General features: G+C 46.5%; 1 protein-coding gene across 1 annotated transcript in view; it reads right to left on the bottom strand.

The window, feature by feature from the left end:
- Positions 1-26,230, bottom strand: part of PLCXD3 (phosphatidylinositol specific phospholipase C X domain containing 3) — a 79,490-nt gene that overhangs the window by 10,334 nt on the left and 42,926 nt on the right. The window contains exon 2 of the mRNA XM_035100751.2: positions 9,015-9,723. Within this exon, the coding sequence (XP_034956642.1) occupies positions 9,015-9,723 (709 nt within the window). The remainder of the gene's footprint in view (positions 1-9,014; positions 9,724-26,230) is intronic.

The raw sequence follows: 26,230 nt of genomic DNA, 5'->3' as shown, positions 1-26,230 counted from the left end.
AATATTGGAGGGTATGGAGTTATGCGACCCCAAGCCAAGGAGATAAGTAACTATACAACCTTTGGAAGACATCTGAAGGGAGCCATGCATAGGGAAGGTTTTTTTTTAAAAAAAAAGGAAGTTTAATGTTTTTATATATGTTGGAAGCTGCCCAGAATGGCTGAGGCAACCAAGTCAGATGGGCGGGGTATAAGTAATAAAATTATTATGATGATGGAATAGGATGCCCCATTTTCATCAGAGATGTGCTGAAGGCTATATGATTCACCTACAAGCTCAAATCATGTAGTTTGGGGATAGCTTCATCATAGCAGCTTGTGCATCTGTTTTGGCTCAAGTGTAATGTGTCTTCCCAAGCCCAAAGTTATCCCATCTCCATTACAAACTCCTCGTAGACCCCCTTTTATTTCTTTCGCTAATAAAATTTGACTTCATACAGTCAAGTGGGAATTCACAAGGCCTAACACTGAATTTGCCAAGCCTTTCCCCCTTGCAAAGAAAGTGCAATCAAATCGGAATAATGGCTCTTAAAGGAAGAAAAAAAACACCACTGCCGGTAATAATAATAAAGAAATCACTGTGTTTTATCCTACTGCTCAAAATGAAGTCTGCATCTTTTTCCAGCCACGAAGAATCGTGGAAAGTGCTTTGCAAACATTAATGAATTCAGCCTCACAAATCCTCGATGGGGTATTATAATAATTTTCACAGGGAAGAAAATGAGAAGTGAATCGCTGGCTCCAGAGATATTTCATGAACCACTGAGATGCAAATGCATTGAGGCAAAATGTGAGTCTCTGTCTTGCCTGCTTTTTATTGATTTGCTAACAAAATGACTGCTGTCATGGTGGGTGGGATGTATGTGAAGAGAAGAGAAGATTAAGGGGTGATATGATAGCCATGTTCAAATATATAAAAGGATGTCATATGGAAAAGGGTGAAACGTTGTTTTCTGCTGCTCCAGAGAAGCGGACACAGCAATGGATTCAAGCTACAAGAAAGAAGATTTCACCTGAACATTGGGAAGAACTTCCTGACAGTAAGAGCTGTTCGACAGTGGAATTTGCTGCCAAGGAGTGTGGTGGAGTCTCCTTCTTTGGAGGTCTTTAAGCAGAGGCTTGACAGCCATCTGTCAGGAATGCTTTCATGGTGTTTCCTGCTTGGCAGGGGGCTGGACTGGATGGCCCTTGTGGTCTCTTCCAACTCTATGATTCTATGGTCATGAACTGTGCTCTGGTGTGAGACTGGATGGAACAGGGGAGCTGCTGAGAGGATGGAATATGTTAAAGTAAGAGGCAGGAGTCTGCGGAGGGACAGGAAGTTTGGGAAGAAGCAGTTGCAGTTCGCCAGTTAACATACCCTCCAACATTTCTCGAATGGCAATAGGGACATCCTAAAGAAAAGCGGGACATTCCAGGATCAAATCATAAATGGGGACGACCTCTGTAAATCCAGGACTGTCCCTGGAAAATAGGGACACTTGGAGAGTCTGAGTTAAATGAGTTGATTGGTTTGGAATTAGGGCAGAGAGTGGAGGTCTCTTATTAGGAATAAGTCTAGCAAATGAGCTCTCCTGCTTTGAACATTTTGAACCTTGAGGGAACCAGGTTTGCGAAGTCTGCTTCCAAGCGCTACAGGACTCTCTGTTGTTTTTCTTGCAACAGACTTGGGTTGTGAAGCTCTACACCAGGCATCCCCAAACTTCGGCCCTCCAGATGTTTTGGACTACAATTCCCATCTTCCCCAACCACTGGTCCTGTTAGCTAGGGATCATGGGAGTTGTAGGCCAAAACATCTGGAGGGCCAAATTTTGGGGATGCCTGCTCTACACAGTTAGCTTAGGCTAAGTCTCATAAAACTCTGAGTAGACTTCTGAGTAGATATAGGCGATTCACAGCATACATATAAAGCACCATGACCCCCACATTAAACTTTCATGGCTACCCCCACAGGATCATGGGAACTGTAGTTTGTTAAGGGTGCTGAGAGTTGTTAGGAGGCCCCTACTCCCCTCAAAGAGACACAATTCCCAGAGTTCCCTGTGAAGAAGAATTAATTGCTAAACCATTCTGGAACTGTAGCTCTGGGGTGGTGGTGGTCTCCTAATAACTCTCAACACTCTTAACAAACTACAGCTCCTATCAGGGGCGTAGGAAGGTAGGGGCGGTGGGGGCGGATTGCCCCGAGCGACGCGATCCCAGGGGCGCCATCGCCGCTGCCCGCCCTGCCCCGCCCCCAAAAGGCATGCCCCGCCCCCAAAACGTGCACCCCGCCCCCAAAACGTGTGCCATGTCACTGGGGGCAGCGCACCTGCTCTCCGCCCCCGGTGGTGGAGCATGAAGCTCCGCCGCTGGCTCCCATAATTCTTTGGGAGAAGCTGAGACTGCTGAAAGTTGTATCATAGCACTTTAAATGTATGGGTGGGTGGGTGTTTGGCCATACCTAGATTGCACTGTTGTTGTTGTTGTTGTTGTTTAAATCAAGATGTGGAAATATGGAGAAGTGAACTTCCATTTGTAAAAGTGTAAAGATGAAAGAAACCAACATTCACAAGATTCCCCCATCCCTATTAGAGATTTTTGACTCCATAATCCATGCCATCTCTCTTGATTCCCGCAAATTACTCCTCAAAATCCCACTTTTTCTAAAGTCTCGGTTTGGGCCGGGCAAAATCTTAGTGGCAGTTCCAGCCACACTACTGCTGGCCTAGAGCAGGCATCCCCAAACTGCGGCCCTCCAGATGTTTTGGCCTACAACTCCCATGATCCCTAGCTAACAGGACCAGTCGTTGGGGAAGATGGGAATTGTAGTCCAAAACATCTGGAGGGCCGAAGTTTGGGGATGCCTGGCCTAGAGCTTTTCCCAACTGCTTCCACAATGGTGATGACTCCTGGTACTTCACATTTAATTCCTGCCTCTGCTCCAAGCAACTCAGGATAGATAGCTTGTGTGGAGTCCTCTTCATTTTTGCCCCAGCACCCTAAAACCCTGGAAGGTTAGTGGGGGATTTGCCGCCAAGTTTTGCGGCTAAGCTCCCTTAACTCACTGGGCTCAGTTAGAGCCGTCGTTATTTAATCCTCATTGCCAACTCTAAAAATACAGCTGTACCCTGGAGCAGCTAACGCAAAGAGATGTAAGAACCTTTGAAGATAAAAACCAGTGCGCACAAAAGTTAGAAAATCTGGGCCAGAGAGCAAGATCCTCTGGAGAGAGATCATCTCTGCCTGTTCTTGTAAGGTAAGAAAGAAGGCTCAAACAAAACCGGGAGGGCATTTGGAGCAGTGTCCTGAAGACTGAAGTTGAGAGCTGGGAAAACTCATGGTAGGGCTGCCATATTCCGAAAAGTAAAAAAACCACGACACCCCCAAAGTTGAGCTTACAGAAAAAGCCAAAATAACAAAAAAAATTGATTGGCTTGCCTAAGATCCAGGAGAAAGCAATGGGGGAAATTTATAACTTATCTTAAAGACCATTGTAAATAGGTAAAATTGTTAGTAGGATTGGAATATCACTTGTACTTTAATGGTGAATTTAGAATAGAATGGAGAGATAAAAGATTTGGATTACTGTATTATAAAAGATGCGGGAGGAAATGATTAGCAGTAGGACCCACAAAGCATAGCTGCCAAGTCTCTCGTTTTTCACGGGAAACCCCCGGATTTTAATCCGTTTCCCGCTGTTCTCCCGAATGGAAAAAAAAAATCCTGAAAATCCCCCGGATTTCCTACCTGCCAGAGGCTCCATTTTGGGTCCTGGCACTGCCCGGTTTCCGATGCCCGGACATGCCCGGACATGCGTAGAAGCGACTTCCGGTGCGCGCTACCCATGTCTGGTCACCAGAAATCGGGCAGCGCCAGCACCGGAAGTTGCTTCTATTCATGTCCAGACACGCGTAGAAGTGACTTCCGGTGCCGCGCCGCTGCTGATCCCGCATTTTTCAGCGGGAGACTTGGCAGCTATGCCACAAAGGGGAGGGAGGAAGTCCAAGAGATTCATTGTTGTGTGTTGTATGTTGGATAGGTGACTGTAAAATTACAACCTGAGAACAAAAAAATAAATTTCTTGGAAAAATAAGATCCAGGAGAAAGTGCCACCTTTCACGCCCCCCCCCCCGGGACATCAATTCTGCCTTTGAAATCCTGGTAATGTCCAGGAACATCCGTGGGAACAAGTAAGTGCTTTCAATTTTTCCATGCCTTTCAGAATGGGGTTTTTCTACTTTCAGAATGGGGTTTTCCGCTTGAGTTCAACCCCCTAGGCAGGGCCGTCTCTCAGCTGTTCAGCGGCTTCAGGCCGCCTCCGTCGTACACAGGGGCGTCGCAACAGGGGGTGGGCAGCGCCCCCTGGCCCAGGGCCGGCCCTACGGCCAGGCTGGGTTGCGCAGGGCTCCGGCCCTCCAGGTGGCAGCCACGCTGCACCCATCCGCCCACCGCGCTGGGAAACAGGGTGGGGCAGGGGCGTTGGAGGGATCCGTCGCACCACGGCACCAGGTATGCTTAAGACGGCCCTGCCCCTAGGCTCACCCCTCTGACTTGGTTGGAGCTGTGTTGACTTCCCAGGCAGGCACAGCTAGACCAGCATAGGAAGTACATAGGTGAAGCAAGGCCAGCTCATTTGGCCAGGTCTCAGTTCTGCACAGCAGGTCAGAGCTCCCTCATTCATTATCAGGGCACAGGTGACAGATGGCTTCCTTTGGACAGAACCAGTATTCATCAACAGCTCCACCAGACTGGGGAAGGGGAGAGGCATTGACCAATGGTCACCCCAAATTCTGAAACACTGCAGAGTGAGGGCCTCGATGTACCTGGATCTCCATCTTTCCCCTGGGAGTTTTAGGGTATGTATGTGTGTGTGCAACTTTGTTGGTTAGATTTAAGGAGGATCCATTCAAACGAATTAAGAGCATAAGAACTACTAGCAGCTTTTACTGTCAATAATGGCCCCGTCAGATCCCTTTTAGAACTGAAAAGCTGAACACACAGCTGACTGCCATTTATCCTCCAGCCTCTGGTTCCAGCCAATGGGGCTGCTGAATTTGTAAAAGGGAGAAGAAAGGCAAATAACAGGATGGAAAGGGAGGGTATAGAACAGCAGGATCATGATGAATTTGGCACAAGCTGCCTGCTAGTCGAAGAAGGGAGCTTGGCATGTACAGGAGAACATGCGAAGTCTGATGTTGCCGCGAGCCTTCCATGTTTCTTAAGAAAACTGAAAATGACAAAATAACAGGCAAGTGCTCACCTGAGTCTTCCCATTTACCCACCCATGCCAACCGCTGCTGGATACAACCAGTGGCGGAGCTTCATGCTCCAGCACCGGGGGGCGGAGAGCAGGCGGGGGTGGAGCTGGCGCACGTCCTGGGGGGGTGTCCTGGGGGCGGGGGCGCTGGCGCTGGCTGAGGGGGCGGGGCGCCCAGCGCGGGCGGGCAATCACGATGGCACCCTGCCGCGATTGCGCTGCCGGGGTGGTGCGCTCCCCCCCCCCGCATCCCTCTTCCTCCATCAGTGGATACAACAGTAATCCAGGTTGGAGTTGTGAATTCAGAAAAGAGCTTCGAGGAATCTGACATTATTACATGCCCCACCTTCTTTTAGACACCAGGGACTAGGTGCCTCTGGTATCAAGCAGCAAAGTTCTTCATTGAACTTTATCAGCCAGAAGCAGACATGACGTATTTGCTATTGAGCTGTGTTTTAGGGGAGGCCTGCAGACTCCTTTCGCTTTTATCTGGATGACAACAACGCTGTCTTATTGTACATTTGCTGTGGTGCTCGAGGGAAGGGGAGTGGGGAGGAGAGCAGAGCCATTTTTCATTCTGAGGAGGACAGATGAACTGCGCCCTTGTAATTCCCGTCTGCATTAGAAAAATAGCTTTGTGGCAGGTGAGACGGTGTTTGTGCGTCAATGCGCGGCGTCAGCACAAGCTGCTTTGTTGTGGGCATGCACTCATGTGCCACATCAGTGAACTCATCAGTCTTCAAAGACCTTATGGCTGGCTGCATATATTTCAGGCCTCCAGTGGAACATCTCCTCCCAAAGAATTAACATTTGGAGGGTTAGGGTCTGAATATGTACCTTTCTCCAAGTGTGTGTGTGTGTGTGTGTGTGTGTGTGTGTATATACATAAACATATGCATATACACATATACATATACAGTACATATATGAGTCAGATCATCCAATTAAAGAAATTGGAGCAGATTAATTGTATGCATTTTAATCAATGCATCCATTGTTTAACTGTATCTGCACAAATTTATGCATGCTTTTAACAGTAATTTAGAACAGGTTATGGAACCTGGCGCTTCCAGATATGACTGGAAGACAACTTCCATCATTTGAGGCTGATGAGAGTTGAAATCCACAGATTCCCCACCCCTATTTTAAAAGGGGGGGGGAGCATCGTTCCTTTGTTAGATGGTGCATGCTGTGTTTCACAGCAGACAACATCTTAGAAGAGTCATTTCCATCTGTAACACAATATTACTTTAAAAGATATATTTTTTATAAAGGTGCTCATTATAAACACATAAAGCAACACACCCATGAATATATTGATTCTACTGAACCATGGGGGAAGGGCACAAGCCAGCTTTCACTTTTTCTTTAAATGAATGTTTAAAAAAACCCCATAGGTGAACAGAAAGGGTTGAGATGTGGCCTCAAATTTACAGCTTTTGGGAAATGGGGGCTGGGGAGAGAAAGGGGTAGTGGGGGGAGAGAGTTAAAACCTGAAATATCGGTTATTCCAAAGCAAGTCCAGGTCTTCAGATAACTCTTACACAAATATTCATTAGGATTTGTAATGGACGCATTAGCACTAAGATCAAATTTCAGACTGAAAACATACAATTAAGTGATATAATGAAGCCCTCCAAGGCTTAGGTGTTTTCCAACCCAAGCTAGGCAGCTGAACTTTGATCATTGCCCTATTTTCTTTGAGTAATATTTCAAGTGGGAAAGAGCAAAGACTAATCCTGCATGGTAAGAAAAAACTAATCCCTCTGGCAACCTTTGTATGAATGGAAATATATTTCAAGGTATTGTCCCAACAGAAGATGCAGAGATGGGTTTTGCACTACTAGAACAATCAGGTTCAAAGTAGTCCTTGAAGTGAATTGTTTCAAGGAAAAAATTAATTACTCCTAAAACAAAGAAAAAGAAAATAAGAAAAGTGTTTTGAAAACGAATCCCCTTTGACATAAGTAAAGCAAGTGGTAAGAAGCATCCCTTGAGATGCATTTACACTTAGAAAATAAATCAGTTTAACAATGATTCCTTCTCTTTGGGGAACTTTGGGAATAGTAGTTCTGTGTCAAGGGCTAGGGAGCTCTAACAGAGAAATCTCAACATCCTTACCAAACTACATTTCCCAGGATTCTTTGGGTGAAAGCTACTGGCGTAATATATAATACAAACAATATAAATTTCTGGAGTAGGGCGCCCTTTAGCTCACATCATTTTATCGTGACTTGCTACTTAATACAGGAATAAAAACCATTGGGAAGAATCGTTTTTGGAAATAAATTGGTATTCTTCCCCATCCCTAACTTCAGGCAAGAAAATGTCATGGGTTGGCTCTGCCTTGGTTCATGAGAGCACTGTATTTTTTGTTGGTTTTTGTTGTTGTTTTGTTTTGTTTACGCTCAGTCCCCACTTCCCTTTCTCATTTCAGAAAGGATGACAAAGTTGGCTGAACTGCAAATCTATCCCTACATATTTACATCTGGGTCACCCATTCCTTCCTCTCTGCATGGTGGCCACACCTAATCCTCAGACCTAGACCCAAGCTGCATGAAGGACATTAATCAATACTTAAACCCATCACCTGTAGATAATAAGCATGTATGTTTACAAATACAGACCAAAAAAGAAGGAAACAGTCATTATCTGATTTCTGGCCAATTGCTCCCGCCCACAAGTAACAGTAACAATTGTTGTTTCTGCTTCCTTTGTAATATTTCAACATTTTTTGACCATCATAAATGAATAAGGGAAGACAACTCCAGTAGGATCTTAAAGGTAAAGGGGCCCCTGACCATCAGGTCCAGTCGTGTCCGACTCTGGGGTTGCGGCGCTAATCTCGCTCTATAGGCTGAGGGAGCCGGCGTTTGTCCGCAGACAGCTTCCGGGTCATGTGGCCAGCATGACAAAGCTGCTTCTGGCGAACCAGAGCAGCGCACGGAAACGCCGTTTACCTTCCCACCGGAGCGGTCCCTATTTATCTACTTGCACTTTGATGTGCTTTCGAACTGCTAGGTGGGCAGGAGCTGGGACCGAGCAACGGGAGCTCACCCCGTTGCAGGGATTCAAACCACCGACCTTCTGATCAGCAAGCCCTAGACTCTGTGGTTTAACCCACAGCGCCACCTGGGTCCCATAGGATCTTACTTCCATGTAATAAGAATAAGAATAAGAATAAGAAACAACTTTTATTTATATCCCACCCTCCCCGGCCGAAGTTGGGTTCAGGGCGGCTAACATCAGATATATAACATTGGTATAAAATCAAACTATAATTAAATTACCTCCTAAAAACAGGTCAAGATCAAATTAAAGTCTAATTAGATGGCTTTCCGCAGGGTTAGGGTTGGGAACAGTAAATGTTCATCAGGCCCAACTGTTTACGCTGTTCTTATATGGGCCTGTGAGAATGCTGGGAGGCCTCTTTCATATTAGTTCTTACACAAAAAGAAAAGGTGAGTCAGGCTGAGCCCCGACCAAAGGACTGGCGGAACAACTCTGTCTTGCAGGCCCACCAGAAAGAAGTCAAATCCCGCAGGGCCCTGATCTCTTGTGGCAGAGAGTTCCACCAGGCTGGGGCCAAGGCCGAAAGGCCCTGGCCCTGGTTGAGGCCAGCCTAATCTCTTTGAGGCCCAGGATCTCCAAGGTGTTATTATTTGCAAACCGTAAGGGGAGTACCAGACCGTGGGGAGTACCAGGAAAGGCAGTCCTATAGGTACGTATATCCTAGGCCGTATATCCAAGCACACCTGGATTTGTAAAGCACTCACCTTTCTGTGATGGTTTCTCTGAGACCACTAGTGACGCCTTTGACCACAGTGCTAGCCTTTGGGGTCAGCACCACCTGAGATATAAAAAAGGAGCCCTTCTTCCTCCTCTCAATGATGGATGCCTGGAGAAACTGGATCAGTTTTTCAGGATCTGTCGTGTTGGCCCACGGAGCTGGCATCATCTGCCCTGGCCACAAGAAGGAAACTTCCAAAGCCACTGGACTGTGATAAAAAACCAGCACTTGATAATCCTTCTCCCACAGATATTGGAGACAGACTTCGTGAGCAAATATAGCCGGGCACATTTTATTCCCAAAAGTGTCTTTGAGCATTTGGACCAGTTTTTCATGGTGGCACATTTGCATCCCGTAGAAGTGGTTGAAGTCCAAAAAGACCACTTCCTTGTGGTGGTCAGCAAGAAAGGCACTGATCTCCTCGAGGCCCTCGTTGACTTTGGCACTGAACAAACCGTGTGCAAAGTAGAGTTCGTTGTCGGGGTCTCTGGGCTTGGTGGAGATTCTAAGATCAAAATACCGTATGCCTGCTCCAAGCTGGCTTGTGAAGTTCATCGTCTGTGTCGCCAACCATTTCCTCATCAGCTTTTTAGCCACAGTTCCAAACACAGAGACAAAATTCTGAACGGTGTCAGGTTGTTCAGGTCCAACAGGTGAGGCTTCATCAATGTAGAAGCTAAATGAGTCATGAGAGCCTAAAAATGACACAAAACAACACGTTTGCATTGATTTGAATACTGATACTCAGGGTTGCATGAAAATATTCCAGAGCTCAAATTACAACGCAAATCACTTATTTCCTCTCTGTTTTAATACCAGTTCTTTTAGCATTGGAAAGATGTCGCTACCTGTGTAGCAAGAGAATCACAAAATATGTTATTTTCAGAAGGCACCCGATTGCTTCACACTTGCGATGGTATTCTGATAGCATTAGTTTGCACCTCGCAGAGTCAATGAAAGGGATAGCTGTGTTTGTACTATGTTGAGTGTTTGGAGGTCAAAGCATACTGTTAGCTGGGAGGGGGAAATGACTTAACTTTTCAGGCTCAGACAGTGGTGTGCTGAGTCCCTGCCGGGTCGTGCTTCTGGCACGGATTATGACTCGGCACTGGCAATTGTCTGGTTTTCATTCTGCAAGTCCTCGATGTGTTTGAGTAGCAATTGTTAGTCTTGAAGGGAACACACCGTTAGTCTTGAAGGCTGACAATGAGGAATAACTCCAGCTGATATCAGGCCAAAATATATGAATCCAACACCTGTTTAAATTATATGAGAGAGGGCTTAGTCCTAACGCCTAATCCTGACATCTGTGGCGGGGCCAGAGGTAAAAGCAGGCAAAGCAGTGATGTTCCCAGTCCAATCCTTAAAGGGAATCTGAGTGGCTAGAGTGCTTCTCAAGCCCAGGGGTAAGAGAAAGGGTTGCATTCAATGCAGGGCTAAGCGTGAGGTTATCCTTGCACAACAGAATGTTTTCCCCACCCCCAAATCTATTCTGGGTGTTCTCCCAATCCTCCAAGGCAGATCTACGGATGGCCGGGGGGGGGGCATGCAGGGGGAGGAGGGGGGAACATCTCATTGTTTTGCTGGTTTTGTTTTAATTACTTATTTGTGTTTTTATCTTTTTTAATATATATTTATTGATTTTATAAAAACACGACAAAGAAAACAGAAAAAGAAACACAGAATATACACAACAGAACAAAACACCAACATTACCATAAAAAGAACTATCAAATCAATCTTATATCACCAATCTTAATCAACTTCCTCCATTCCCTCCCAATTACGCTTCATTATCTTACTTCCTTAGTATTTTCCAAAACTTAATTACAATCTTTTTATCAATTATCTATACCTAATAATACTCTTAGTAACTTCTCAATCCTATAAATCTCTTATACTTGTCTCCAAATACAATTCTATTCTAGTAAATCTTAAAATTCGATACAATAATAACACTTAACTAAATCTTAATACGTAATAAAATTAACTAACACTCTTCTACAACCTCCTTTTACTTCCGAATCTTTTGCTACAAACTACTAATCTTACAATTCTTTTCCTAATAGACTTTAAATTTCTTCCAATCTTCTTCCACCGATTCTTGCCCCTGGTCCCGGAGTCTCCCAACTTATTTGTGTTTTTATCTTGTGTTTTTATCTCATGAACTGCCCTGAAGGGTGGTATATAAACCTAATAATAAAATAAAATAATTATGCTAACAGCAGTCCCAGCACTATCTGGTTTTGTCACTGTAGGGGGGGGATAGGGGTAGGATCTGTAACTTTGAACTCTTTGGAAGAAAACCAGTAAAGGGGAGGGGAAGATAAGATTCCGCACAGAAAAATAGCAAAGAAAGGGTTAAACCAGCTGACCACTCCACCCCACCCAAGTCTCCTATCTTTAGAACATATGTACATCCTTTGAGGACTACATATAAGATGGGGAGATACTGAGCAAGGTGGAGGAATGGATCGACACAGTATGAAGCAGATTCCTATGTTCCTAATTCCACTTGGGGAAGAACTCTATTTTATCCAGACCTCAGATTGTTTTTGAGGGCTGATTCACTCACGAATGTTTGTCATATAATGACTGAAGCACTGAGCCGTGGATTGCCATCATAAATCAAAATGCCACAGATATCACTTCACGTCACCTCAAACAGAGTGTCTTTTATTGGAGCTGGATTAGACATATTATGGTGAATCATCAAATGCTGGCTAGCTAAGAGTGTGCATGGATGAACCGGCACTCGTTCTTCGTGACAACAAATTTCACCAGTGTTTAAGCCGCCGTTGAAATACCGTGTTTCCCCCTTTTTAAGACACCGTCTTATAACTTTTTTTACTCAAAAAAACAGACGGTGTCTTATTTTCAGGGGATGTCTTGTACCTTAAGGCCTCCTCGGAAGGGCCAGGCCACTGGCTCGGGGTGCTGCTGGGCGCTCTGCGCGGCACCGAGGCGGCAGGCTGCTGGCTCGGCGCTCCGCCCAGCGCTGCTGGGCGCTCCGGACGCTCGGCGCTGCAGACCGCCGGTTCCGGCGGCGGGGGGCAGGCCTCGGGCAGCTCTCCCCCCAAAAGAAGAGGCCAGGCGCTGCAAGGCGCTCCGAGCGCTTGGCGCTTCGGAGCGCTCCGCTATGCAGCCGCCGCTTCCGGCGGCGGGGGGCAGGCCTCTGGCAGCTCTCCCCCCAAAAGAAGAGGCCAGGCGCTGCAGAGCCCTCCGAGTGCTCGGCACTTCGGAGCGCTCCGCTCTGCAGCCGCCAGCCTCGGGCAGCCAAACAAAAAGAAAAGAGTCCAGGCGCTGCAGGGCGCTCCGAGCGCTCGGCGCTTCGGAGCGCTCTGCTCTGCAGCCGCCGGTTCCGGCGGCGGGGCGGCAGGCCTCGGGCAGCTCCTCCCCCCCCAAAAAAAGAAGAGGCCAGGCGCTGCAGGGCGCTCCGAGCGCTCGGCGCTTCGGAGCGCTCCGCTCTGCAGCCGCCGGTTCCGGCGGCGGGGCGGCAGGCCTGGGGCAGCTCCTCCCCCCCCCCAAAAAAGAAGAGGCCAGGCACTGCAGGGCGCTCCGAGCGCTCGGCGCTTCGGAGCGCTCCGCTCTGCAGCCTCCGGTTACAGCGGCGGGGGCGGCAGGCCTCAGGCAGCTCCCCCCCCCACAAAAGAAGAAGCCAGGCGTTGCAGGGCGCTCCGAGCGCTCGCTGCTTCGGAGCGCTCCGCTCTGCAGCCGCCGGTTCCGGTGGCGGGGCAGCAGGCCTCGGGCAGCCCAAAAAAAAGAAAAGAAAAGAAGAGGCCAGGCGCTGCAGGGCGCTCCATGCGTTCACTGCAGCAACAGCAGCCGGTTCCAGGCCCCTCTGGCTGGCTGGGGCGCTCGGCGGTCTCGCATGGAGGTATGTCTTATTTTCGGGGGGTGTCTTAGATTTCACTAATGCTAAAAAATGCTGCCATGGCTTACTTTCTGACTACGTCTTAAAAAAGGGGAAACACGGTAGTTCCTGCTAAAAAGTTCTCTTTTTAAAAAATAAATAAATACCAATCTTCGATGTTTCCTGCAAGCATTCTTACTCAGATCTTACTACAAAGTCAACCATGTAAGCACATAAAGTTAAATATATTTGTGCCTGGGTGGAAAATAATCTGGCAGACTTCACTATTCTCTCAGTTAATTATCTGATGATCTGAGATTTTCTTACACCCACAATCATTATGTTTTGCAAACCCAGGTCTGTTCATTCATGTGCAAATACTGTCGTCTGTCAATCTATTCTTGCCTTAGTCACTGAAAAGAGGTCCCCTGTTAGGAGAAATGTCTGTGTTGATTAAAAGTACCGGTAAATAACTAGTTTCTATGTTGAAATGAGGGATGTGGAAGTTGTTGCCCTCCAAATGTTCCTGGACTTCGATTTCCATCTGTCCTGGACAGAATGGGCAATGACCAGAAATGACGACCAGCTCCCCAACCCTGATCTCATATCACTACGCTATATGAGATGTTCCTTTCACCACGAGCAGATTGTGGTGTTCTGTGCCCACACTTAGCAAAACATGCTTTCTTCACTGCAATCTTATAATGCTGTGTCCTCACAGCAATGCAAGGATGGACAAGCATTTCTGAACTGCAATGGGAGAACTCACTTACTCTAAAGTAAGCCCCTTTCTGTTTTGCAGGTCCTGCTCGAAATCATAGAATCATAGAGTTGGAAGAGACCACAAGGGCCATCCAGTCCAACCCCCTGCCAAGCAGGAAACACCATCAAAGCATTCTTGACATATGCCTGTCAAGCCTCTGCTTAAAGACCTCCAAAGAAGGAGACTCCACCACACTCCTTGGTAGCAAATTCCACTGCCGAACAGCTCTTACTGTCAGGAAGTTCTTCCTAATGTTTAGGTGGAATCTTCTTTCTTGAAGTTTGAATCCATTGCTCCGTGTCCGCATCTCTGGAGCAGCAGAAAACAATCTTTCTCCCTCCTCCATATGACATCCTTTCATATATTTGAACATGGCTATCATATCACCCCTTAACATTCTCTTCTCCAGGCTAAACATACCCAGCTCCCTAAGCCGTTCCTCATAAGGCATCGTTTCCAGGCCTTTGACCATTTTGGTTGCCCTCTTCTGGACACGTTCCAGCTTGTCAGTATCCTTCTTGAACTGTGGTGCCCAGAAATGGACACAGTACTCCAGGTGAGGTCTGACCAGAGCAGAATACAGTGGTACTATTACTTCCCTAGATCTAGATGCTATACTAGAGTCTTCAGTCAGCAAAGACTTCCCCTTTGAAGTTTAAAGCAATCCCTACTTCTCTGCAAAAATTAATTAATGAACCGTTTCCACCATTGCCTTGAAAAGGTTTGCAAACCGATGGTCTGCATTTCCACTCAGATGTAAAATCCGGCTGCATTTAGTGGGTACAGAGTTAGAGCCTACAAAAACCTACCACCACCACCCCCCAAAAAACATATTAAGGGGCAGGAGTTAGGCAGATACCATTCTCCCCCACTACTGTAGAAGTTCAGCCCCAATCCCAGCTGCATTTCCACAAGAAAAGCCTGTGGCAGCAATGCCACTCTGGCCCACGGGCATAGCCAGGGGGGGCAGGGGGCAGTGGCCCCCTCTAGATCAAGTAAAACAATAGAAATACTTAACTAACTGACCAATCACATCGGTTCTTCCCCCTCCACACACAAAAGTCCTCCCCTCCATATAACCAAGTCCTTCCCCGCCCGCCCCCCACCAAATCCTGGCTATGCCCATGCTCTGGCCTGAGGTTGTCCTAATGCGGGGGTCAGCAAACTTTTTCAGCCCTGGGCTGGTCCACCATCCCTCAAACCATGTGGTGGGCCGGACTATATTTTGAAGGGAAAAAATGAACAAATTCCTATGCCCCACAAATAACCCAGAGATGCATTTTAAATAAAAGCACACATTCTACTCATGTAAAAACACCAGGCAGGCCCCACAAATAACCCAGAGATGCATTTTAAATACAGTGGTGCCTCGCAAGATGAAATTAACTTGTTCCGCAAGTCGCTTCGTCTAGCGATAATTTTGTCTTGCGAAGCACGGGTTGCCGCGGCAAGCAAGCAAACAAACAAAAAAACGCCGAAAAACTTTGTCTTGCGAAGCGTGGCCATAGAAAACTTCATCTTGCAAGTCACCCAAAACATCGCAAGATGCTTTCGTCTAGCGAGTTTTTCGTTGCGCGAGGCATTCATCTTGCGAGGTACCACTGTAAAAGTACACATTCTACTGATGTAAAAGCACGCTGATTCCCGGACCGTCCGTGGGCCTGATTGAGAAGGCGATTAGGCCTCATCTGGCCCACGGACCTTAGGTTGCCTACCCCTGTCCTAATGCCATCCTCTGAGCCAGTGTGGTGTAGTGGTTAAGAGCGGTAGACTTGTAATCTGGGAAACCGGGTTCGTGTCTCCGCTCCTCCACATGCAGCTGCTGGGTGACCTTGGGCTAGTCACACTTCTTTGAAGTCTCTCAGCCCCACTCATTTCAAAGAGTGTTTGTTGTGGGGGAGGAAGGGAAAGGAGAATGTTAGCCGCTTTGAGACTCCTTTGGGTCTCAAAGCGGGATATCAAATCCAAACTCTTCTTCTAAATTTCAGGTGCTCCAGTGAGATCAGAGGGCAGGATTCAACTAATGAGTCCTGTCAGTGGAAGCCATGTGCAATGACTTCCACTTGTGCAACAGCCTTTCCCCCTCTGTGTGCCCCCCCATGCCTCCCCAAATGGAGGGGGGAGTGGGAGGAACAATCAAGGTGTTGTTCTTTGTTAGTAGTCACGGTGAGCTCTCTGCTCCCTGCAGAACAAGCTGTTCTCATCTTGGCACAAACTGGGTTGAAGTTCCCTTCCACAACTGGTAATGTCAGGGTGTAAGGAACCAGTGCCTGGGCCACAGGACTTTCTTGTTCAAGCTTGAGGAGGTGCAACTAAAGTTGTTGAGAGCCAGTGTGGTGTAGTGGTTAAGAGCGGTAGACTCATAATCTGGTGAACCGGGTTCGCGTCTCCACTCCTCCACATGCAGCTGCTGGGTGACAGAGTGTTTGTTGTGGGGGAGGAAGGGAAAGGAGAATGTTAGCCGCTTTGAGACTCCTTTGGGTAGTGATAAAGCGGGATATCAAATCCAAACTCTTCTTTTATTGCAATATCAAAATATACAATGACATTACTTTTGGTGGGGCATACCATTTGCACATGCTTCAATTTTTCCCCTCAGAGACCTTTTTGTGATGCAAATGGTATTTCTATTGAAGAAACCATCAGTCAAATGAAAGCCCTGGTTTAAATAAATCTATTTACCCAGCGTAAAATATCTGCGTTGTATCATCAAAACAAAAATAAATCAGTGGTTAATAGCTAATTCTTTCTCCCAAGTCACATATATAAAGGCAGAGAGATCAATTGCCAGGCAGTTAATCTGCTCAGAGTTGCCCATATTGACTGCACAGATTTTAAAAACTCATTCTTCAAGTAAAGGAAGCCAGCTTTTTTTAAAAAAATAACTCTTTCCAGGATAAATTAGTCTGCAACGACTATGTAAAGATAAAGAGAAAACATTGCACATTTGGAAACCAATATTCAGCACAAAGGCAGATGTTAAAATATTGGGTGTGTTGTGCTATGACCATGAACAAAGCTGGAGTTGGATGCTAATGGATGGAGCTAATTTTCTCTCTTTCATAATCTAATACTTGAACGCAGAGGCAGGAAATGAAACCAAGTGGCAGAAGGTTTGGGACAGGCAAAATTACTTATTTGCACAACACACAATTTATGGAGTCCACCTGCACTTGCCTCGTTTACAGAACTGTGCTATTCAAAGGCTGAGCACCCAACGTGTTCCCCTCCAAATGTTGCTGGACTCCAAATCCCATCAGCCCCAGTCAGCATGGTTCATTGTCAGGCATGATGGGAATTGTGGTCCAGCAACATCTGGCTACCCTACGTTGGCTATTCCTGCTCAAAGGTATCATTTGGACTGCAATGCAATCCCCATCACCCATCTTCATGTGGCTCAATGGACCAGTCTGGCTGAAACACACCTCACCCGCTGAGTTATATCTTCCATTTTCACCACTTGACTCAACCTGATACCCCTATCTAGATTTGTTCCTGTTCCCTTCCTCCATATTGCTTCCTGCCTTGGATGAGTTTACTTGCTGTGTTGTTGTTTTTCAGCTGATGATTCTGCAACTTGACCTCCATGGTTTGGACTACATTACCCAAATCCATTGGGCCTTCACTCTTGGGGTTGCTTCCATTGACCGTCCTTCATGCTTCTACCCCTGTGAAACTGAGTCAGATCCCCAAAAACATAACTGCCAGCAGATCCTCCCATCAAGCACGCAGCACCCCAGAGCCAAAACAGCCACAACAATAAGCAAGTGAGTCCTTAACTTACAGCACAAATTATTAATCAACTTGATCTTCAGTTGATTAACCTACCAACTAAATGGTCTAGCAGCTTTTGTGAGAAAAGTGAATAGGATTCCATGCAATTTCATCAATGACCAGCTTGCTCAGGTGAAACATGTCTAAAGTAGCCTGCATTGCTGGGCAAAACCTGGGCGCTTGATTTCCACCCCCCTCCCACCTGCAATTTCCTCCGTAAAGCAAAATTCCTCGAGCATTTTCATGCTACTGAGCATGAGAGCCAGCATCTTTTCTACGCAACGATGTCCCCATCATCATTTGCGTTTGGAATAATCCTGGCACGTCTGCTGATAAAAGCAATTTAGAAAGAGAATCGTTTGTATTAGAAAAGAAGGTGGTGAAATTTCTAGATGGTCCCTGTTAAAGGTCTTTGTAGCACACATTATTAAGTGAATGAGGGCAACACTTTCTAGTAAAAGGAAGTTGAAATCAAAGTCCTGAGCAGTCTCTTGATTGGTGTTATCTGTAACAACAACAATACTTAATAGATTTTATAATGGGGAGAAACCTTTCTTTGAAGTACAGTGCTTCACAGTACTAACACGCTTGCTGGACGAAAAGAGAAAAGAAAAAAAACAGTCTTCATGCCAATTACCGGAGCTCATCAGCGAAAGAAACCTTCTGGATCGCTGGCTTATTTTTCCACTATGATTTCCCCCCAGTACAATCCGTACAGTCCTTCCTCAGTGCAAGGCGGACTTGGATGTATATTTTTAGACTCCCTGCAGACTTTTTCAATGTTACTTTCACCCGCTGCTTGTGTAATAGGTTTTATTAAGACTGTAAAAAAAAAAAATCCAGAATCTATGCTGGAGTTTCATATTCTGTCCTTAAAAAAAATCAACCACCAGAAACCTAGCCAGCCCTAGCATTAGGCACTTTGCTGCCACTGCCTCAGGCTGCAGAGGCCAGTGAGGGGCAGTGGTGGTCCTCCTGGGGGGGGCATACCCTTCTGTTGGAGGACAGAGCTGTCCATGCTAGATGGTTTCTCCTGCACCCCCATAACTACCTTTACAAACTGACATTAGTACGAAAGCTATGGCCATTCCTGGAGCAGGAAAGTTTGACCACAGTAATTTATGCATCGATTCCTTCAAGCCTGGGCTTCCCTTCCTCTTGATCTGTAAGCTGCAGTTGGGTGCAGCGCGATTGATGACAGGAGTGAGGTCTTATCAGCATATAACATCTGTGCTCAGAGATCTGCAGATTTGTTACCAGGCCAAGTTCAAGGTATTACTATTAGTATATAATTTGCCTATGAGATCGTCTTACCCCATACAGTATATGCCCATTCATCCACTTTGATCTGCAGAACTAGCACTGTTACACAGGTACCATATAACACCTGTTCCACATTTTTAAAAAATAAATCAGTTTTTTTTAGTGTGGCAGCACCTAATACTTTGGAACTCCCTGCCTGTTGACATCAGGCAAGCACCTTAACTGCACTGTTTTCATTGCCTGCTAAAAAACATTTTGCTTCAGACAAACCTACTCAGATATGCAGACCATGCGTTTTAATCTCTTTTTAGCTTACTGCTGATTTTAAATATTTTAAAAAATGTTTTAAATAGGTGCTTTTATCTGTTTTACCAACAATTGTATTTTTTCTCTCTTTGCAAACTGCTTTGGGGCAGGGGCGAACGAAAGCACTGTGACACCCGGGGCGGGGCGTCGCTATGTAGGGCGCATGTGCGGCATCGCTACGTGCAGCACATGCGCCGTAGGTAGCGATGCTGCATATGCGTTGTACATAGCGGCTTGCCGCTGGCGCCAGGATCCTCTGCTCATGGCTGCAGCCGCGAACGGAGGACCCTCCACATGCGGCAGCGGCGGCGCAATGGCTGCTCGTGCCGCCGCAAGCCCCCACGGGGTACCTTCTTGTCACCCCCGCAGACATGGCACCCCAGGCGAACCGCCCCCCGTTGCGATGCCACTGCTTTGGGGATACACACACACACACAATCAAGTTTTTTTTTTATGAAATAAAATAAATTAATACCCTGCAGCCCTCAGGTGAAACAGAGAGCACTGTCCCACTGCTAATAGTGAAATCAAAAGTCAAAGGGCGGTTCAGCTGGCTTCTGTATGGGGAAGCGGGTGCTATCTTGCCCTTTGCCCCGGCTGCAAAATACCTTGAGACATCACAGGACTCCTGCCATCCTCGATGCACTGAGGGCTGTAGAGCTGAAGCGGGCAGCCTGCTCTACGCCTGGGGTTCTAAATTGGGCAGTTCTAAATTGGGGTTCTAAATTGGACTACATGCATAGAGCACAGTGTCCGCTTTCAACATATGGACATAGCGGTCAAGGTGCAAACTGCAGCTTAGCGACAGAGCATCTCCTCGCATGCAGAAAGTCTCAGGTTCAATCCCAGGCATCTGGGAGAAAACCCCATTCTGAATCCTTGGGGAGCTGCTACCAGTCAGTGTAGGGAAGACTGAGCCGAGCCAGATAGACCAATGGTCTGATTCAGTATAAGGCAGCTTCCAAAAGTCCTATGGGTGGTGGGGTACGCAGGGCCAGATTCCACTCATGCGATTCTAATCTTAAATTATTCACAATGCCTGAATAGGACTTAAGTAATATTGAACCAGGCGGAAGGCCTTCTCAGTGGTGGCGCCCACCCTGTGGAATGCCCTCCCATCAGATGTCAAGGAAATAAACAACTATCTGACTTTTAGAAGACATCTGAAGGCAGCCCTCTTTAGGGAAGTTTTTAATGTTTGATATTTTATTGTTTTTTTAATATTATGTTGAAGCTGCCCAGAGTGCCTGGGGAGGCCTGGCCAGATGGGCGGGGTATAAGTAATAAATTTATTATTGTTGTTGTTGTTGTTGATAACTGTACCCACTCAGCCACCCAGTCCTAACACCAAGGGCAGAGACCCCTACCTGACTCTGCTCTATATATGTTTGTTTGCTCTGCAATAACCTGTCCCCCATGAATTTAAAAGCTGGCAGAGGCTGCTTGTTCTTTTGCCTAAAGATATCCGGAGCGGGGGGGGGGGGAGAGAGATGGACGGTCCTGAAATTGCCTTCAATGTGTTCTCTATGCTTCAAAATATACCTCAGCAGCTGCAGTGTGTGACATATCAAGCTGTGCACTGCACGGTGCCTTAATGTTCATGCCCAGGCGTTCATAATGTGCACAGATGCCAAGAGTGGAGTGGTAAATCTCGCAGTGCAAGAGCCCCATCACAACAGCCCCCATAGCCACAATCCCAGGCAGAGTCCAAAAATGCAGGCAGCTGTGTTGATCACCTCTCTCTCTCTCTCTCTCTCTCTCACACACACACACACACACACACAGTCACCATCCAAGAGGAGCAATACTTAATTTATTAAGACCAGCACAACGGTATCCCTATGTACAGTCTCCACTGACCTCACTGGCACTTACTTCTGACTTCATAACTTCAACCTGCAAAGGGCATCAAGCTTCAGCAAAACTTCTTCATCCTGCTGACAGGCAACCTTTAGCTTTTAATAAGAAGTGCAGACTATTTAATAACAACAACAACAACAACAACTTATTATTTGTACCCTGCCCATCCAGTTGGGTTTCCCCAGCCACTCTGGGCGGCTTCCAACAAAGATCAAAATACATTAAAATGTCACTCATTAAAAACTTCCCTAAACAGGGCTGCCTTCAGATGTTTTCTAACTGTCAGGTAGTTGTTTGTCTCTTTGACATCTGATGGGAGGGCGTTCCACAGGTCGGGCACCACTACCGAGAAGGCCCTCTGCCTGGTTCCCTGTAGCTTTGCTTCTCGCAATGAGGGAATCGCCAGAAGGCCCTCGGTGCTGGATCTCAGTGTCCGGGCAGAACAATGGGGATGGAGACGCTCCTTCAGGTTTACTGGGCCTTCTGGTGGTATATATATATTGCAAAGAAGGCTTCAACAAAACAGCGAGCCTGAAGAAAGAATCCCATGAAAGAAAGGGATAGAAGTACCCGGCCTCTGCTTGGCTATTTTCCTCATTCTCTGTCTTCCTCTGGGCCACAAACGTGAAAGCCTCAATTTCACCTCATTCACTTGCCAGAGCAAGGATGGTCCATCAATTACCCTGGCACTCCAGCAGATGAGACCATTGCTCCTGCTCTGAAAAAATAATAATCCTCAATCTCTGATCCCCCTTGTTCCCCCTCCACTATACTAGTGATAGATCAACTAGAGACGAAATGCCTCCATCCCCCATTCTGAGATTTAAGTTCAAGATAGCCTCGGGAATGGAAGAATTTGGAGCTGAACCTCAGCAGAAGCTGAACTGAATACCTGATCTTTGTTGGAGGAGCACACTTTACCCTAAATCAGGGGTCCTCAAACTTTTTCAGCAGGGGGCCAGTCCACTGTCCCTCAGACCTTGTGGGGTGCTGGACTATATTTTGAAGGAAAAAATGAACTAATTCCTCTGCACACTGCACATAGGGAGGGACGATGAGCGGCACACAAAAGGGCTCCAGAGAGGGGCTGGCACCAACAAAGCCCAGCCCTCTTCCTCCTCTAGACAGGGCGGGAAGAACCCAGGAGGGAGGGAGGAGGCGCCGGAGTCATGTGAGGGAGAGGGAAAGAACGTGCGTGCTGGTGATCCACATGCTGGCGATCCACTCAGTGATTCCCGGACCGCCTGTGGGCCAGATTGAAAAGGCAATTGATCTGATCTGGCCTGTGGGCCTTAGTTTGCCGATGCATGCCCTAGATACATTCACACTGAGACTCCGAGTTTTGGAAAATAAAAAATTACAAGTTCAGAGGAAAGATCCTAGTTCTCTCTAATTAAGGTGGAGAGGCGTTGAACCATGCTTGCTTTTGCATTTCAACAAAAGAGAGCTCTTGCGAGTGCTTTTGCATGGCTGGAATGTACTATTGAACTGTGTTGGTACCTCTTCCTGGGCAATGGAGAGATGAGCATGTGGGTTGTGTGTAGAAGATAATGGCTTTTGCATGGAAGGAAGGTAGCCAATTTACATATGTTGCTCCACCACTTTTGCTTCTGGTTTTGCTGACTTTTGCCTCTGCCCTGCCCACCTCTGGCATGCAGCTCTCGGCAGGTTGCACACACAGAAATATGGCCACCTCAGACTGAAAAAGGCTCCCCATCCCTGACCTATTGCATGGGATAGCCCAGATTAGGAGCTATATAAAGGGGCAGGGCAGACTAAGGCTCCAGGCTGCAAATTGTCTCTTGCTGCAACTCATGATGCACCCCTTGGAGTGTGTTTGCAGCATTTGCAGGCTAACAAATATATGCTAGTACAGACATAAATCTCCCACCACAACGAGTGCATCGAAAAGAATTCTAAACAGTTCTTACAAAATATGAGTTATATCTAATTAGCGCATGCCAGTAGCACAATTAGCAAAATGGCTTGTCGCCAGAAAGGAAGGGAAGAGAGACTTTGTAGGCATTTTAATTCCTTATGCAACAAAAATGGGAGCCACGAAGATGAGAGTTTATAAAAAACCAGAACAAGCAGCGTAACAGCATTTAAATCCCAGCCGGAGGGATGATGATGACGATGACCATAGCTGCCAAGTTTTCCCTTTTCTCGCGAGGAAGCCTATTCAGCATAAGGGAAAATCCCTTTAAAAAGGGGATAACTTGGCAGCTATGATGATGACTGCAAAAAAACTGAAAATACAAAGGTCTTTACCAGGTGCCCAAAAGACGTTTATGTAGGTATCAGGTCCTTAGTAACCTCCAATTTCATCTCTTTAAGTGGGGAACCTAAAAAGGATCTCTGGTGGTAATAATCTGAAGGCCCACTCAGGTATATATGAGAGGATACCTGGCCCAAACCGGTGCAGACAAGGAGTTCTTGAGTTGTCAGAGTGAGCCTTCTGAAGGTCTCCCTCTTACATGCAGATGTGCAAAGCTGCTGTGTTATGAAGGACCAGTTTATATCTTTAGGATAATTAAAGGTATGATTACTGCAGTGTTCTACTTCAGGCTGACCATAAAGAAGGCTGATTGCCGAAGAATTAGTTACTGGTAGGTAGCCATGTTGGTCTGCTGTAGTCGAAACAAAATAAAAAAAAATCCTTCCAGTAGCACCTTAGAGACCAACTAAGTTTGTCATTGGTATGAGCTTTTGTGTGCATGCACACTTCTTTAGATACTTCTTCAGATACCGCCGAAGAATTGATGCTTTTGAATTATGGTGCTAGAGGAGGCTCTTGAGAGTCCCATGGACTGCAAGATCAAACCTATCCATTCTTAAGGAAATCAGCCCTGAGTGCTCACTGGAAGGACAGATCCTGAAGCTGAGGCTCCAATACTTTGGCCACCTCATGAGAAGAGAAGACTCCCTGGAAAAGACCCTGGTGCTGGGAAAGATTGAGGGCACAAGGAGAAGGGGACGACAGAGGACAAGATGGTTGGACAGTGTTCTCGAAGCTACCAACATGAGTCTGATCAAACTGCGGGAGGCAGTGGAAGACAGGAGTGCCTGGCGTGCGCTGGTCTATAGGGTCACGAAGAGTCAGACACAACTAAATGACTAAACAACAAGTACTTCAGGCTACAAGGTGGGGGGACTGCTTGAATGTTCAGCATGCATGCACACCCCACACACTTCCCTATACGTTGAAGTAAGACATGCAGGAGATGTCTAGGCTGAATCACCCTGACATGTTGGGTTTCTACATGCAAGGAATTGCTTCCCAGCTAACAACTACTTACAGTATTTATTTGCTTCCCAAATCTATTGTGGTTTTAGGAAACGGGTAACAGACACACCTCTTCCACAGCAGGCTTTGGAATGAGGCGACAGTGATTGCAGCAATTCATTGAATAGTTTGACACTGCGGCTTTTGATATGAGTTATACAGAAATAATAGTTTTAAAGTTCTTGTGTTGCATGGCTATTATGTTGCAAAGCGCCCTGTGCAACAAATAAAGCGTACAATCTAATACAGTATCAAAACCTACCTACAGCCTCAAATTATGATACAGCTGAAGCTTGATCTCAATATGCCTACTTGCCTCATTGGCAAAGGCAGAAGCGAATTAAGTAAGGCTTCCTGAGACTTTTCTCAGCTAAGCAATGTAAGGAGTGTGCTCTCCAGCTTTCCAGTGTAAAGTATTACCCAATTTTCAGAGTATTCAAAATAAAATGGCAATAACAGTTGTGCCCCAAACATGTATATATTGTATTGATTCATTTCATCTGTTTTGTACACAGAATTCAACTTGCTGTTTCTTGGGGGGAGGGGGGGTGTTTTTTATTTTTAAAAAAAGCATTTCCATTTTACAGCATTTCCAATTTTCAGCTTTGGTGCCAAAACATAAACAAATAAATTTGCCCAAAGCGCCTATCTATGGTGCATATGATCACTGTAATTATCTAAGCGCAATGTTCTGCTCTAATATAGACTGTTTACACATCTTCCTTACATCAGTTGGGGGAAATAGCATCATTTCTGCATAATTTAGGCAGCATAGATTGCATAATTTAGACCCAATTTGCATAATGTATTATGTGTGTGCATATGTGTGTGTACACACAGCATAATCAAACTATCTTCCGTTTCTATAGTGCAGAAGTTTGCCAGCTCTACCTACCAACTTAGTTGCTATGCAGACCAGCAAGCGTGTGGCGACGGGAAGTGGGGGGGGGGCGACCTACAGACTGGGGAGTGGGGCACAATACAGTACTTAAAATTGCCTTTCTGTGCGTCATAAAAATGATGCTTAGAATAATTACTATAATAGGCATGCTGAAACGCTGTTAAGTCAAGCAGTTCTCTGCAGAACATGCTGTTTTGATTGATGCGTCGGCTAGAATGCAAACTTTACTTAGCAATCTCTTATCTGCTGAATCAAAGGACTTAATAAATGGGGTTGGATGAAACGGGGTTCTCTTTCATTCATTCTTTCTCTCTCTCTCTCCTGCTTGATGCCAAACCAAAAGGAAGACATGCTCTTGCACACTAGGCCGGGTGAGTCCAAAACAGATGTTTAGAAATCCACAGCTTTCAAAGTGGGTGGATCTTCCTGCAGTGGGCAAATATAGCAAGGAAGTTATGGCAGGATCAAAGAGGTGCTGGGAGGTAAATAAAGAACCTCAGAGTAAGCTCAAGCTGCGGACAAGGGCGTACCCACCATGGGGCAAGTTAGGGCAGCTGCCCTACTCTAGAAGCCAGCTGGCAGCTGCCCCTCTCTAGAAGCAAAAGGACGCAGCGAGGGAGAGGAGGGGAGAGAGCGCAACACTCTCCTGCTGGAGCTCGCCCGGGCTGCCTCCCCACAGCCTTCGCTCGTTCAGCTCATTCTGCTGCTGCTCTTACTAGAGCAAACAAGGAGGGGGGAATGGAGAACCAGAATTGGAAGAGCTGGGGTGTGGATTAAAACACTGTACGTAAAACACCACACTCACTCGAATGTTCCTCCCAGGGATCGCGGTGGGAGGGAGGGGGGAAGAGAGAGAGAGAGAGAGAGAGAGAGAGAGAGAGAGAACTTGAAGCTGGCTGCTGAAGGATTGAAGTCTCTCTCTCTCGCGCGCGCGCGCGCGCAAAGAGAGGAGGCTGGACAGGGCGAGCCTTCCAAAGCTCCTGTGCCAGTATTTAAGATACAATTTGTTTCCTTGTTTCAGGTAGCAAATGGTCGGCACCACAGCTTTTACTCTTGTCCTTGGGGAGGGGGGATCTTTATCAGTTTAATGAAACCTCCAGCGATAATGAGGTGTGAAAGGAGTTCCGTTTTAACTGGGTGGTTTTGCATAAGGAGGCTTGGAAGGCATGGGAATGCAATGGTGTTATATCTTTCCC

This window comes from Zootoca vivipara, chromosome 11, assembly GCF_963506605.1.
Source record: "Zootoca vivipara chromosome 11, rZooViv1.1, whole genome shotgun sequence".
NCBI classification, from domain to species: domain Eukaryota; kingdom Metazoa; phylum Chordata; class Lepidosauria; order Squamata; family Lacertidae; genus Zootoca; species Zootoca vivipara.
This window is presented reverse-complemented; position numbering and strand designations above follow the sequence as displayed.